Consider the following 15000-nt stretch of genomic DNA (forward strand, 5'->3'; position numbering starts at 1 on the left):
GGCTGGATGAGAAACCAGGGTTAGGGAGAATGATAATAATAATATAATAATGTTAATGTATATTATAACTGGGATGGATTAATTCTTCCTGACAAGTTTCAGTGAGAATAAATTAATCAGATTTAGATTTAAAGTAAGAATAAATAATAAATATGTGTTCTGAGTTTGACATACCACAGAAAAGTGTGTTGTTAACCACCCTGCTGAATTTAAATGATTAAAAAAAATCACCAAATATATGAAATTAGCCAATTAAAAATGGAAAGAACGAATGATTCACAGATTACTTAAACATGTTTACAAGTTTTTTCTGAATGGATTTAAACTGGTTTCACTTCCTGTTGTCAGTAAAATCATCATCAGAAGAAAATCAGCTGTTTTTTAAGTTTCTATGAATAAAAACAGAAAAGCTGCTTCAGTTTATTTCTCTGAATGTTTAATAAACTTTTTATACGTTCTGTTCATTTTACACAAAGTTCACATAAAAGTTTCTGTTTAAAGAATATTTTCATCCTTCAGTCTCAATAAATCCTCCCGACCACTTCCGGGTCGATCGGCTCGTATTGATCCGGGCCGATCACTTCCGGGCCGATCACTTCCGGTCCGATCACTTCCGGGTCGATCGGCTCGTATTGATCCGGGCCGATCACTTCCGGTCCGATCGGTTCGTATTGATCCGGGCCGATCACTTCCGGTCGATACGAGCCGATCACTTCCGGTCGACCGGCTCGTATTGATCCGAGCCGATCACTTCCGGCCGATCACTTCCGGTCCGATCACGTTTTAACACAGAATAGAAACAAACACACATTTATTCGTCATATTCCCTCAAAATCTGGTTTTTCCCGCTCGTGACGAAGACGAATATTTAACATTCTCGTATAAAATGACGTCAGTGCTCAAACAGTAAAAACATTTTGATTTTAATAGTTTTAATTAACTACGAATAAAAAAAACACAGAATAAAAAAAAACATACATATATTAAAACTTGAATTAAGAAAAAAAAAAAAATCAAATATACATAAAACGCTGCTTCCTGTATAACGTTAAAAACATCGTAATCATCATCATACCTGCGAGAGTATTGATCGGTAATATATCGATTAGCTTTACGAGAAACAAAAAACTTCTAATAATAAATCAGAAAGAAAGAGAAGCGTCGTTTCTTCAAGATGTAAAATATTTTATTTTCTGTAAATGATTCGTAAATCAGGTTTCAACATTTTCCCCAAAAAACAAAAAAAAACACAAAAAAAAAAATTAAAAAAAAATGACACCAACCCGAACATCGTCATCATCGTCACGCTGCTGAAGTCGGATAATAAAAAAAAAAAAAAAAAAGAGAGCGAAGGCTTCATGTGACGCAGCGACGGCTCAAACTCAAACTAACAGGAAACTGAAAAAAGGCCGCAGTGACAAGCCCCGACCAATCAGAACGCAGCGCCGGGACAAGCCCCTCCCCCTCCCCTCCCCTCTCCTTCCTCCTCTGAGTGACGGGCGGGGGCGGGGGGGTGATGATGAAGGTGAAGGTGAGGATGTTAAGGTAGCTCTTGGTGGAGTGATTTCTAAAACTTTTGTCTCTTTTTTTTTTTTTTTTAAATTTGTGATTTTTTAAATTTATGATACAGATATTTACACGCCGCGACTCCGGACCTCGAACGCACCACCGCCGTCGCTGCCGTCGTCATATTCTTAGAAAATAGCTTCATTCAGTAATAAATACAAAAAAAACACAAAAAAAAAAAAGAAGAAAGAAGAAGAAGTTGAGCTCGTGTGTTCCAGGGAAGCGAGCGAGGAAGAGGAAGAGGAAGAGGAAGAGGAAGAGGAGGAGGAGGAAGAAAGCAACACGCTGACTCACAGAATCAAGTATGAGGAATCTCTCTGTTCGGGTTCGAGTCTCGTTTTAGTGCAAGTTCATAAAAAAAACCTCCCTTTCAGTTCAGTGGCCTTTACTCACATTTACAGCCATATACACAGAGGACCAGCCTCTTTACCCCCCCCCCCCCCCCCGACCCGACTCACTGACCCCCCCCCTCCCCTCCCCTACCCCCGACCCCCCCATGATTATTACCTCCGATCAAACACATTGATCACATTTATTATTATTATTATTATACTTCTGATATGAAGTCCAACTGTTAAGCTCCGCCCACTGAGAGGCGGGCGATCGACAGCCATCTTCAGCACCGAGAGAGAGAGAGAGAGAGAGCTGCCAGAGTGTGTGTGTGTGTGTGTGTGTGTGTGTGTGTGTGTGTGTGTGTTCAGTTCATCCATTTGCGGCAGTTGACGGCTCCACAGTGACACGGGATCTTATGCTGGTCGTCCTCCAGGTCGAACTTATAGTCGTAACTCAGCTGAGAGACAGAAAACAGATCTGTTATAATCTATAATCTATAATAAACCAATATGTTATAACTAGGGCTGTCAGCGTTAACGAGTTAATCCCGATTAGATTAATGCAATCCATAATGTGTTAATTTTTTTAAATCTCATTTTAATGTTGCAAGCCTTTTTGTCCCTTCTCCTCCCCCGTAGACGGCTCCTCTAGCTGTAGCGCTATGCTTTGAAGTGGCCTCCTGCAGTAAACCTACCGCGCTGATGGAAAGTAAGAGAGCTACTGGACTTTTGAACGGCTTGTTTAACTTTAAAACACTTCCAGACGCTTCAGTTGACAAGTCAAAAGTAAAATGCAACCTGTGTCAAACGGAGTTTAACTACCACCGGAGTACGTGGAGTTTGAGTTAGCACCTCCACGCTAAACACCCAGGTGCAGCCAAGCCAGCCTCAGCTCCACCAAAGGACCATTTTGGAGTGTGGGAGTCGCAGCAGAGCCGTGATTGATTCCCAGTTAAGACACTCTGGTAAGAAATGCTTTACATTATGGGCTTAAAACTGCCTTCAAATGGAAAATAACAGGATTTAAACCCTTCAACAGGCAGGGATGGAAAATGAGAAGTAAAATATTTCCACTCATATTTTTAATATATTGTAACGTCCCTCAATAAACACCGAGACGTTAGCCGGTTTAGCTAGCTCTTTATTCCTTTTTATTACACAGGCTACTGTGGGCCGTAGCCAACGCCAAAACAACCAAACCTAATGTAGTAGCTCCTTAGCCACACACGTGCTGCCGTCTTCTTCTCAGAGGCTAACAACAACAACACACCTGCACGCTGCAAGTCTCTCAAGACGCGTTCACAGACACTCGGGAAAAACAGAACTTTAACTGAACAGAACACAAACTGGCTTAAACTCTCACATTTTATAACACAAACAGTAACATGCCCAGTTTGTTACAATATTGTTGTATCTCCACCAGGATGCGTTTCCCTTATTAAGGTATAAAATGGTGATAATGATAAAAAACACTTACAAGTGTTATTTAACATAGAAAAGTGATCTGGTCAATAATATCACACATACTAGTTTCTATCAAAGTATAGACCTACCACAAGCTTCAACATGATGTTAAAGACTCTGTATCTCCTGGTGCACGCTGCCGGTTTTAGGGTTAAACATGCAATTAAAAATGCGATTAATCGCGATTAACTATGGGAATTCTGCGATTAATCGCGATTAAAAAAATTAATCGTTTGACAGCCCTAATTATAATCTATAAACCAATATGATGGCGTGATGGAGTGATGGAGTGATGGAGTGATAGAGTGATGGATAGATAGAGTGATAAACTGATAGAGTGATGGATAGAGTGATGGAGTGATGGAGTGATGGAGTGATAGATAGATGGAGTGATAGAGTGATGGAGTGATAGAGTGATAGATGGAGTGATGGTTACCTCTTCTCCTCTCTGGATGCGTCTGCAGGAGCTGATGATGATCTTGTTTTCTTTCTCCACGGTAACGACCTCAGTGATGCAGTTCGGCGAACACGAGTGGTTGATGTACCTGTCAATCAAACACGGGACCGCCCATTAATACCAGTCTGATACCAGTCTGATACCAGTCTGATACCAGTCTGGACCAGTCTGATACCAGTCTGGACCAGTCTGATACCAGTCTGGACCAGTCTGATACCAGTCTGGACCAGTCTGATACCAGTCTGATACCAGTCTGGACCAGTCTGATACCAGTCTGGACCAGTCTGATACCAGTCTGGAACAGTCTGATACCAGTCTGATACCAGTCTGGACCAGTCTGATACCAGTCTGATACCAGTCTGGACCAGTCTGGAACAGTCTGATACCAGTCTGGACCAGTCTGATACCAGTCTGGACCAGTCTGGAACAGTCTGATACCAGTCTGGACCAGTCTGATACCAGTCTGATACCAGTCTGGACCAGTCTGATACCAGTCTGATACCAGTCTGGACCAGTCTGGACCAGTCTGATACCAGTCTGACCGGTCTGGACCGGTCTGGACCGGTCTGGACCGGTCTGGACCGGTTTGACGCCAGTCTGGACCAGTCTGATACCAGTCTGGACCAGTTTGACGCCAGTCTGGACCAGTCTGAACCAGTCTGGACCAGTTTGATACCAGTCTGAACCAGTCTGGACCAGTCTGAACCAGTCTGGACCAGTGTGAACCAGTCTGAACCAGTCTGGACCAGTCTGGACCAGTCTGGACCAGTCTGAACCAGTCTGGACCAGTCTGAACCAGTCTGAACCAGTCTGAACCAGTCTGAACCAGTCTGGACCAGTCTGGACCAGTCTGGACCAGTGTGAACCAGTCTGGACCAGTCTGGACCAGTGTGAACCAGTCTGGACCAGTCTGGACCAGTCTGAACCAGTCTGGACCAGTTTGATACCAGTCTGGACCAGTCTGGACCAGTGTGAACCAGTCTGGACCAGTCTGAACCAGTCTGGACCAGTCTGGACCAGTCTGGACCAGTGTGAACCAGTCTGGACCAGTCTGGACCAGTCTGGACCAGTGTGAACCAGTCTGGACCAGTCTGGACCAGTCTGGACCAGTGTGAACCAGTCTGGACCAGTCTGTACCAGTCTGTACCAGTCTGGACCAGTCTGAACCAGTCTGTACCAGTCTGAACCAGTGTGAACCAGTCTCACCTTGCAGGTCCTCCAGTGATGGTGGCGTCGATCACAAAGTCGTTGTCGATGCGGAACATGTACACACCTCGGTTCTACACACAAACACAAACAGTTATTATCACCTTCATCATCATCATCACCTTCATCATCATCATCATCATCATCATCATCACCACCACCACCATCATCATCACCTTCATCATCATCATCATCATCATCATCATCATCATCACCACCATCATCATCATCATCACCACCACCACCTTCATCATCATCATCATCACCATCATCATCATCATCATCATCATCATCACCACCACCACCTTCATCATCATCATCATCATCATCATTAATGTCTATAAAGGGTTTTCTTGTGATGTAGTGATGTCACGATTATTTTTGCATTAATTAATTTCAGACGACCATGAAGAAGTAAAATCACATGAACACTCCTCATAGGTCTTGAATTTTAATCTATAGGTGGCGCTGTTGCCCTCGCCGGCAGGGTAGTAAGTGTATTCTGAATACACCAATTTAAACTGTAACTATAACAGAATACAGTTACTGGTATTTAGTATTTTAAATATGTAACACCGTTACATGTAATCCGTTACTTCTTATTCAGGCCATCGCACAGTGACACTGAAACTGTTTGACGACTTTAAAGGAATCGACCTCACACTGTGTCATCACGTTTACATACAAACAGCAAAACTACTACTGCACTACTACGAGACGGGATCATCCCTATGTTCCCCGCTTTGTATGTGACCGGGGAACATAGGGATGATCCCGTCTACAGTTAGCCAGTTAGCTGAGTTAGCCGCCGAGCTAGCCACTGAGTTAGCAGCCGAATTAGCAGCTGAGTTAGCCGCCGAGCTAGCCGCCGAGTTAGCAGCCGAATTAGCAGCTGAGTTAGCCGCCGAGCTAACAGTGGAGTTAGCCACTGAGCTAGCAACCGAGTTAACCGCGATCGGGGAACATAGGTACGCTCCCCTATGACACATGTTCAGCTTTACGTAACGTTACGTGAATGCGGCTTAACTTGTCCCGTTGCACTGTAGCCAAAAAAATCCCACGCGGCCGGCTTCAAGCATTTATTGGGAGGGAATAGCTCTTCCTCTTCATGCTTTACCTCCTGGGGGACTGGGACGCCTCCGTCAGCAACACGAGCGGTGACACGCGGTTGTTGTCTCACTTTGTTTTTGTTAATATTTTCTGGAAATTGACGGTATTTAGGACACGTTACGATTAACTAATCGTAAAGTTTAATACCGCAATTAATCGTGACATCACTATTGTGACCGCTGGAGGTCTCGGTCTTACCTGAGACTCGTACAGTCTCTCCTTTCGGTTGGCTACTTCACTCCTGATGATGGTGCCGATGTACTCGATGACCATGGTACACTTCTCAATGTCTCTGGCAGCGTACAGACCCAGACCCTGCACACACACACACACACACACACACACACACACACACACACACAGTAACACACACACACACACACAGAGAGAGTCAGTGAGCTCCCGCCTCCGTCAGCTGTCCGGCCTCCAGTCTGTGTTCAGAGGTCTCACCTGGATGCGAGACCGAGCCAGGTAGACGTTGGTCTTCCAGTCGGCCTTCATGCGTCGGTACTGGGAGGACTTGGAGTGGCGTCCCTGATGAGCTCCGGCCACAGACTCGCCCGGAGACAGAGAGATGACGCCGGGGACGAGGCCCACGATGGAGCCCACCGAGCCCTGACACCTGGGAGCGATGCTGTTCAACAGGTACGGTCTGACAGAGAGAGGCAACAGTGAGCGGTCTCTATGCTGACGTAGATTAGGTGGGGCTGGGTGTAGTCTGGTGTGTTTGGTGAGGTCAGGTGTAGGTGGTAGAACTTGGGCTTAGTAAGGTGTATCTGGGTGTAGTTTAGGTGTAGTGTGGTGGGGCTGGGTGTAGTTTAGGTGTAGTGTGGTGGGGCTGGGTGTAGTTTAGGTGTAGTGTGGTTGGGTTAGGTGTAGCTGGGTGTAGTTTAGGTGTAGTTGGGTGTAGTGTGGTGGGGCTAGGTGTAGTTTAGGTGTAGTTGGGTGTAGTGTGGTGGGGCTGGGTGTAGTCTAGGTGTAGTTTGGTGGGGCTGGGTGTGGTTTAGGTGTAGTTGGGTGTAGTGTAGTGGGGCTAGGTGTAGTTGGGTGGGGCTGGGTGTAGTTTGGTGGGGCTGGGTGTAGTTTAGGTGTAGTGTGGTGGGGCTAGGTGTAGTTTAGGTGTAGTGTGGTGGGGCTGGGAGTAGTTTAGGTGTAGTTTGGTGGGGCTAGGTGTAGCTGGGTGTAGTTTAGGTGTAGTGTGGTGGGGCTAGGTGTAGTTTAGGTGTAGTTTGTTGGGGCTGGGTGTAGTCTGGGTGTAGTTTAGGTGTAGTCCTGTTGTGTTACCTCTTGGCCTGGTAGGCTTTGGGCTCCGATCGGGCCGAGCCAGTTGGGTTGAAGGCCAGAGGCCACTCCATGAGAGGATTCCTGCCGTAACGGAAGGTGTAGCGCTCACAGGCCTCCACCCCTGGTAACTACAGACAGAGAGCAGAGCAGTAAGTACAGACACAGAGAGCAGAGCAGTGAGTACAGACACAGAGAGCAGTAAGTACAGACAGAGAGCAGAGCAGTAAGTACAGACAGAGAGCAGAGCAGTAAGTACAGACACAGAGCAGAGCAGTAAGTACAGACACACAGAGCAGAGCAGTAAGTACAGACAGAGAGCAGAGCAGTAAGTACAGACACAGAGAGCAGAGCAGTAAGTACAGACACAGAGAGCAGAGCAGTAAGTACAGACAGAGAGCAGAGCAGTACGTACAGACACAGAGAGCAGAGCAGTAAGTACAGACACAGAGAGCAGAGCAGTAAGTACAGACACAGAGCAGAGCAGTAAGTACAGACACAGAGCAGAGCAGTAAGTACAGATACAGAGAGAGCAGAGCAGTAAGTACAGATACAGAGAGAGCAGAGCAGTAAGTACAGACAGAGAGCAGAGCAGTAAGTACAGACACAGAGCAGAGCAGTAACTACAGACAGAGAGCAGTAAGTACAGACACAGAGCAGAGCAGTAAGTACAGACACGGAGAGCAGAGCAGTAAGTACAGACACAGAGCAGAGCAGTAAGTACAGACACAGAGAGCAGAGCAGTAAGTACAGACAGAGAGCAGAGCAGTAACTACAGACACAGAGAGCAGAGCAGTAAGTACAGACAGAGAGAAGAGCAGTAAGTACAGACATAGAGAGCAGAGCAGTAAGTACAGACACAGAGAGCAGAGAGCAGTAAGTACAGTCACAGAGAGCAGAGCAGTAAGTACAGACACAGAGAGCAGAGCAGTAAGTACGGACACAGAGAGCAGAGCAGTAAGTACAGACACACAGAGCAGAGCAGTAAGTACAGACACAGAGCAGAGCAGTAAGTACAGACACAGAGCAGAGCAGTAAGTACAGACAGAGAGCAGTAAGTACAGACACAGAGAGTAGAGCAGTAAGTACAGACACAGAGAGAGCAGAGCAGTAAGTACAGACAGAGAGCAGTAAGTACAGACACAGAGCAGAGCAGTAAGTACAGACACAGAGAGCAGAGCAGTAAGTACAGACACAGAGCAGAGCAGTAAGTACAGACAGAGAGCAGAGCAGTAAGTACAGACACAGAGAGCAGAGCAGTAAGTACAGACACAGAGAACAGAGCAGTAAGTACAGACACAGAGAACAGAGCAGTAAGTACAAACACAGAGCAGAGCAGTAACTACAGACAGAGAGCAGAGCAATAAGTACAGAGAGCAGAGCAGTAAGTACAGACACAGAGCGCAGCGCAGAGCAGTGAGTACAGACAGAGCAGAGCAGTGAGTACAGACAGAGAGCAGTGAGTACAGACAGAGAGCAGAGCAGTAAGTACAGACACAGAGAGCAGAGCAGTAACTACAGACACAGAGCAGTAAGTACAGACACAGAGAGCAGAGCAGTAACTACAGACACAGAGCAGAGCAGTAAGTACAGACACACAGAGCAGAGCAGTAAGTACAGACACAGAGAGCAGAGCAGTAAGTACAGACACAGAGAGCAGAGCAGTAAGTACAGACACAGAGAGCAGAGCAGTAAGTACAGACACAGAGCAGAGCAGTAAGTACAGACACAGAGAGCAGAGCAGTAAGTACAGACACAGAGCAGAGCAGTAAGTACAGACACAGAGAGCAGTAAGTACAGACACAGAGCAGTAAGTACAGACACAGAGCAGTAACTACAGACACAGAGAGCAGAGCAGTAAGTACAGACACAGAGAGCAGTAAGTACAGACACACAGAGCAGAGCAGTAAGTACAGACACAGAGAGTAGAGCAGTAAGTACAGACACAGAGCAGTAAGTACAGACACAGAGCAGAGCAGTAACTACAGACACAGAGAGCAGAGCAGTAAGTACAGACACAGGGAGCAGAGCAGTAAGTACAGACACAGACACAGAGCAGTAAGTACAGACAGACACAGAGCAGTAAGTACAGACACAGAGCAGAGCAGTAAGTACAGACACAGAGCAGAGCAGTAAGTACAGACAGAGAGCAGAGCAGTAACTACAGACAAAGAGAGCAGAGCAGTAAGTACAGACAGAGAGCAGAGCGGTAAGTACAGACACAGAGCAGAGCAGTAAGTACAGACAGAGAGCAGAGCAGTAACTACAGACACAGAGCAGTAAGTACAGACACAGAGCAGAGCAGTAAGTACAGACAGAGAGCAGAGCAGTAAGTACAGACACAGAGAGTAGAGCAGTAAGTACAGACACAGAGCAGAGCAGTAACTACAGACAGAGAGCAGAGCAGTAAGTACAGACAGAGAGCAGTAAGTACAGACAGAGAGCAGAGCAGAGCAGTAAGTACAGACACAGAGAGCAGAGCAGTAAGTACAGACACAGAGAGCAGAGCAGTAAGTACAGACAGAGAGCAGAGCAGTAAGTACAGACAGAGAGCAGAGCAGTAAGTACAGACAGAGAGCAGAGCAGTAAGTACAGACACAGAGAGCAGAGCAGTAAGTACAGACACAGAGCAGAGCAGAGCAGTAAGTACAGACACAGAGCAGAGCAGTAAGTACAGACACAGAGCAGAGCAGTAAGTACAGACCCAGAGAACAGAGCAGTAAGTACAGACACAGAGAACAGAGCAGTAAGTAGAGACACAGAGAGCAGAGCAGTAAGTACAGAGAGAGCAGAGCAGTAAGTACAGACACAGAGAGCAGAGCAGTGAGTACAGACCCAGAGAGCAGAGCAGTAAGTACAGAGAGAGCAGAGCAGTAAGTACAGACACAGAGAGCAGAGCAGTAAGTACAGACAGAGAGCAGAGCAGTGAGTACAGACACAGAGAGCAGAGCAGTAAGTACAGACACAGAGAGCAGAGCAGTAAGTACAGACAGAGAGCAGTAAGTACAGACACAGAGAGCAGAGCAGTAACTACAGACAGCGGTACGTACAGACTCGATGATCCTGCTGACTGCAGACGTAGTCAGACCAAACAGATCTTCTCCTTTCAGGTAAACTGGGAAGAGCTTCAGAGTCCCACTGGAGGATCTCATCTGGGACACTGGTTCCAGGATTTGGTCCCAGACAGCTGGAGACAGACAGAGTTCATCAGTCAAACACAGCAGCTGGTTCATGTGGGAGGGGGGGGCGGAGGGAGGGGGGGTGTCGTTTGTCTGGATCTCTGTCATTTACTGTTGGATGATGTTGGACTAATATACTGGGGTGTTTGACTCATTAAAGGACCAGATAATGGTTTACCTTTCGGTGATTGTCCGGTCAGTATGAGGTCATCATGTCCCTTCTCCACAACCTTCACTTTAAACAGCGGCCGCCTGTCTTCCTCCTCGATGTAGCACATGTACTTACAGCGCCTGCAGAGAGTTCAACAGACCTGACGTTCACATTTATACTTTATCATGATTATTATAATGATCTCATTTAATTATCTACCAAACCTCCAAAGAGAACAATGAGACAACATTCAGCGTGTTCTAGTGAGCGACAGTTTACCGGCTGCTGTGGCGCATGCTCCAGTAGAAGCGGTTGGCATGGTAACCGATGGGGAAGATGGCGGTCTTGTTGTGAAAGGCGTTCATCTGCTGCGGGAGGAGTCTGCCGATGGCGCGGAACAGCAGGCTGCCGACCCGGAAGGTGTGCTGCCGCTCGCCGCGCTGCACCACGGCGGCGATCTGACGAGCCTCGTCCCGCTGCACGAACACCCGGCGGAACACGGCGAAGCAGCGCAGCTCCGAGTCGTACGGGTCGGACGCCATGACGACGGCGGGGTCAGGGGTCGGCCCCGTGGTGGAGGAGGGAGACCCGCTGGAAGACCTGTCCCCGCTCAGAGGAACCATCCTGGGCTTGTGGAGGTGGCAGAGCATCGTCTTATCCTGCAGAGACACACACACCGCTTTACCTGAAGCACACCTGACCTCTGACCTCTGACCTCTGACCCTGACTGAGGAGGGTCAGAGGAACCAGGACTCCTCTCCTTCCTCTCTCTCCTTCCTCTCTCCCCTCTCCTTCCTTCCTCTCTCTCCCCTCCTTCCTCTCTCTCCTCTCCTCCCTCTCTCTCTCTCTCCTCTCCTTCCTCTCTCTCCTCCTCTCCTTCCTCTCTCTCCCCTCCTTCCTCTCTCTCTCTCTCTCTCTCTCCCCTCCTTCCTCTCTCTCCTCTCCTCTCCTTCCTCTCTCTCCTCTCCTTCCTCCCTCTCTCTCTCTCTCCTCTCCTTCCTCTCTCTCCTCCTCTTCCTCTCTCTCCTCTCCTTCCTCTCTCTCCTCTCCTTCCTCTCTCCTCTCCTTCCTCTCTCCTCTCCTTCCTCTCTCCTCTCCTTCCTATCTCTCCTCTCCTTCCTCTCTCCTCTCCTTCCTCTCTCTCCTCTCCTTCCTCTCTCCTCTCCATCCTCTCTCCCCTCTCCTTCCTCTCTCCCCTCTCCTTCCTCTCTCTCCTCTCCTTCCTTCCTCTCTCTCCTCTCCTTCCTCTCTCTTCTTCCTTCCTCTCTCCTCTCCTTCCTCTCTCCTCTCCTTCCTCTCTCTCCTCTCCTTCCTTTCTCTCCTCTCCTTCCTCTCTCTCCTCCTTCCTTCCTTTCTCTCCTTCCTTCCTCTCTCTCCTCTCCTTCCTCTCTCTCCTCTCTCCTTCCTTCCTCTCTCTCCTCTCCTTCCTCTCCCCCCCCCCTCCCTCCCTGTCTGAATAAAAGGTGTAAAAAGCCCAAAACATTACATCTTAAAAACACACTAGCCTGTCTGCCTCCTGTGGTGGTGGGGGGTAGGGTTGGGGGGGGGGGAAGACTGTGGTAATGAAGGCTGGGTACCTTGAAGAAGGTGCAGCGTGCCTGCAGAGCGCAGGTGAAGTGGTAGGTGTTGGTGCAGCGTAGTCGGTTGCAGCCGCTGGTGGCTCCGGTCTGCTGGCAGTAAGCACAGCGCAGCGTCAGACCTCGTCTCAGAGCCAGCTCCACGTTGATCAGAGCCCCCGCCTGGGTCTCATACACCTCACTGGACCACAGGGCACAGTTCAGATGGACCTGAGACAGACAGGAGGGTTAGGGACAGGAGACAGAGAGGAGGGTTAGGGACAGGAGACAGAGAGGAGGGTTAGGGACAGGAGACAGAGAGGACAGAGAGGAGGGTTAGGGACAGGAGACAGAGAGGAGGGTTAGAGACAGGAGACAGAGAGGAGGGTTAGAGACAGGAGACAGAGAGGAGGGACAGGAGACAGAGAGGAGACAGAGAGGAGACAGAGAGGAGAGAGGATGTTTGCTGATACGACTCAGGAGGCAGCCATCGATATCACAGCTGAACACCATCACTTCCTGTCATATCAAACACTAAACACTTCTAAATACCACTTTTTATTCCTGATCTATCAACCAGACATTTAAATAGAAAACAATATATTCTTCTTCAATAAGGAATGTTCCTCCTGTTCATTTTCATACAGAGCTTTAACACTGAGTGGTAAACACACACAGAGTCAGAGAGCAGCAGCTGGGACCCGCCTGCATGGGAGCTGTGGATGTGTTCGTCTATCACATCAACATCACATCACTACTTTTATACTTTAACCCTTTATTGGCCAAATTATTATATTTGGTAACTTCTGTAAATATCCTTCCTTCCTTCCTTCCTCCCTGCCTTCTTTCTTCCCTTCCTCCCTCCCTTTCTCCTTATTTCCTCCGTTCGTCCTTCCTTTCCTTCCTTCCATCTGTCCTTCCTCCCTCCCTCCTTCTCTCCTCCCTTCCTTCCTTTCTTTACTTCCATCTGTTCTTCCTCCCTCCCTCCTCCCTTCCTTCCTCCATCCCCCTTCCTTCCTTCCTTCTTCCCTTCCTTCTCTCCTCCCTTCCTTCTTTCCTTCCTCCATCCCCCTTCCTTCCTTCCTTTCCTTACTTCCATCTGTTCTTCCTCTCTCCCCCCTTCTCTCCTCCCTTCCTTCTTTCCTTCCTCCATCCCCCTTTCTTCTTCCTTCCTTCTCTCTTTCTTTCATCCCCCCTACCTACCTTCCTTCCTTCCTTCCTTCCTTCCTTCCTTCCTTCCTCCCTCCCTCCCTTCCTTTCAATGAGTGTCCTATAAAGGGTTAAAGCAGATTTTTGCTTCTCTTTTAAACCCGTGATGTTTACCGAGCTGATCACAGACTGTCGCTGGCGGATGTTTGGAGGTGTGCGAGCTCGGGCGGAGACAGACGTGCCAGGGGAATTTCAAAATAAAAGCGCGTCTAAAGTGATGGATGTTTTCATGTAGCTGCTTTTGGCTCCAGACTCACCCACAGGTCCAGGTCCAGGTTCAGCAGTCTGGCCGGTCCGTCCGTCGGTCCGTCTCCCAGCTGGTGACAGAAGCAGCATCTCCGCTGGTCTCTAGGCAACGGGTCAGGACGGAGACACACCCCCAGCTTCTCCAACAGCACGTCCACTTCCTCCTCCGTCGGCATGGAAACCACTTCACCGGACAAGCAAGGACCCCTGGGTAATGAGAGGTGTGTTAGCAGGCTAGCTGCTAGGCTAACGTGCTAACATGGTTAGAGTGATGATGCTAACGTGCTAACCTGGTCAGAGTGATGCTAACGCCCCAGCGCCTCCAGCGGGAATTCTTGACCTTCTTCCCGTGTTGAGACGTCGGCGAATCGTCTCCTCCGGTGACGGCTCGGGGGCGGGGCTTCAGCTTCACCTTCACCTGTCGACCCATCAATAAAAACCCCGTTAGCTGCCGATCAGCTGATCAATCGATCGGCCGTCATGTGACCGCTGACCACACCCACCTTGAGGCTGTCCATGCGGGGCCTGGTCTCCATGGCGACGGCGGTGGAGGCGGGCAGAGTGTGCACGGCGATGGAGGACATCCTGTTGGTGTACTGATGCTGAACGCTGCTCGCAGCCTGAGGACACATGATGTCATCAGCTTACATCATCAACTGTCATAGTGATGTCATCAGCTAACATCATCAACTGTCAGTGATGTCATAGTGATGTCATCAGCTAACACAGTCTAAGGTACTGTTTACACACAGTGAGGCATTATGGGAACTGTAGTCTGACCAATAATGAAATCAGGACTTTTAGGTTGTCATGGTAACTGGGATAAACAGCCGTAAACAGCCGTAAACATGACACCCCCCCCCCCTCCCCCGGAGACAGTCATGTGACCTCTCACCTTGTTCCCAGCTGTTCTGCCCTGCAGGCCAGATGTGTAGAGAGCAGAGCAGTCCGGACTACAGAACACCAGGCTGGACCCTGGTCTGGACTGACCCTCCTGCAACACACACACACACACACACACAGTAACACACACACAGTAACACACACACACACAGTAACACACACACAGTAACACACACACAGTAACACACACACAGTAACACACACGCACACACACACACACACGCACACACACACACACGCACACACAGACACACACGCACACAGTAACACAGTAACACACACAGTAACACACACACACGCACACACACACACACACACACACGCACACGCACACACACAC

The 15000-nt window shown here is 48.5% G+C and overlaps 1 protein-coding gene across 1 annotated transcript in view; it reads right to left on the reverse strand.

Moving 5' to 3' along the window:
- Window positions 1-2093: 2093 nt before the first annotated feature.
- The window catches only part of LOC128382752 (histone-lysine N-methyltransferase 2C-like), a 67779-nt gene continuing 54872 nt past the window's right edge, over window positions 2094-15000 (reverse strand). Inside the window, exons 48-61 of the mRNA XM_053342765.1 lie at window positions 14653-14751; window positions 14261-14377; window positions 14048-14175; window positions 13769-13964; window positions 12324-12533; window positions 11026-11405; window positions 10774-10886; window positions 10467-10603; window positions 7420-7547; window positions 6586-6787; window positions 6334-6450; window positions 5026-5099; window positions 3799-3907; window positions 2094-2356 (exon numbers count right to left, since the gene is read on the reverse strand). Coding sequence (XP_053198740.1) covers window positions 2264-2356; window positions 3799-3907; window positions 5026-5099; window positions 6334-6450; window positions 6586-6787; window positions 7420-7547; window positions 10467-10603; window positions 10774-10886; window positions 11026-11405; window positions 12324-12533; window positions 13769-13964; window positions 14048-14175; window positions 14261-14377; window positions 14653-14751 — 2103 coding nt within the window. The 3' untranslated portion in view covers window positions 2094-2263. The remainder of the gene's footprint in view (window positions 2357-3798; window positions 3908-5025; window positions 5100-6333; window positions 6451-6585; window positions 6788-7419; window positions 7548-10466; window positions 10604-10773; window positions 10887-11025; window positions 11406-12323; window positions 12534-13768; window positions 13965-14047; window positions 14176-14260; window positions 14378-14652; window positions 14752-15000) is intronic.

Source organism: Scomber japonicus, chromosome 21, assembly GCF_027409825.1.
Source record: "Scomber japonicus isolate fScoJap1 chromosome 21, fScoJap1.pri, whole genome shotgun sequence".
NCBI classification, from domain to species: Eukaryota; Metazoa; Chordata; class Actinopteri; order Scombriformes; family Scombridae; genus Scomber; species Scomber japonicus.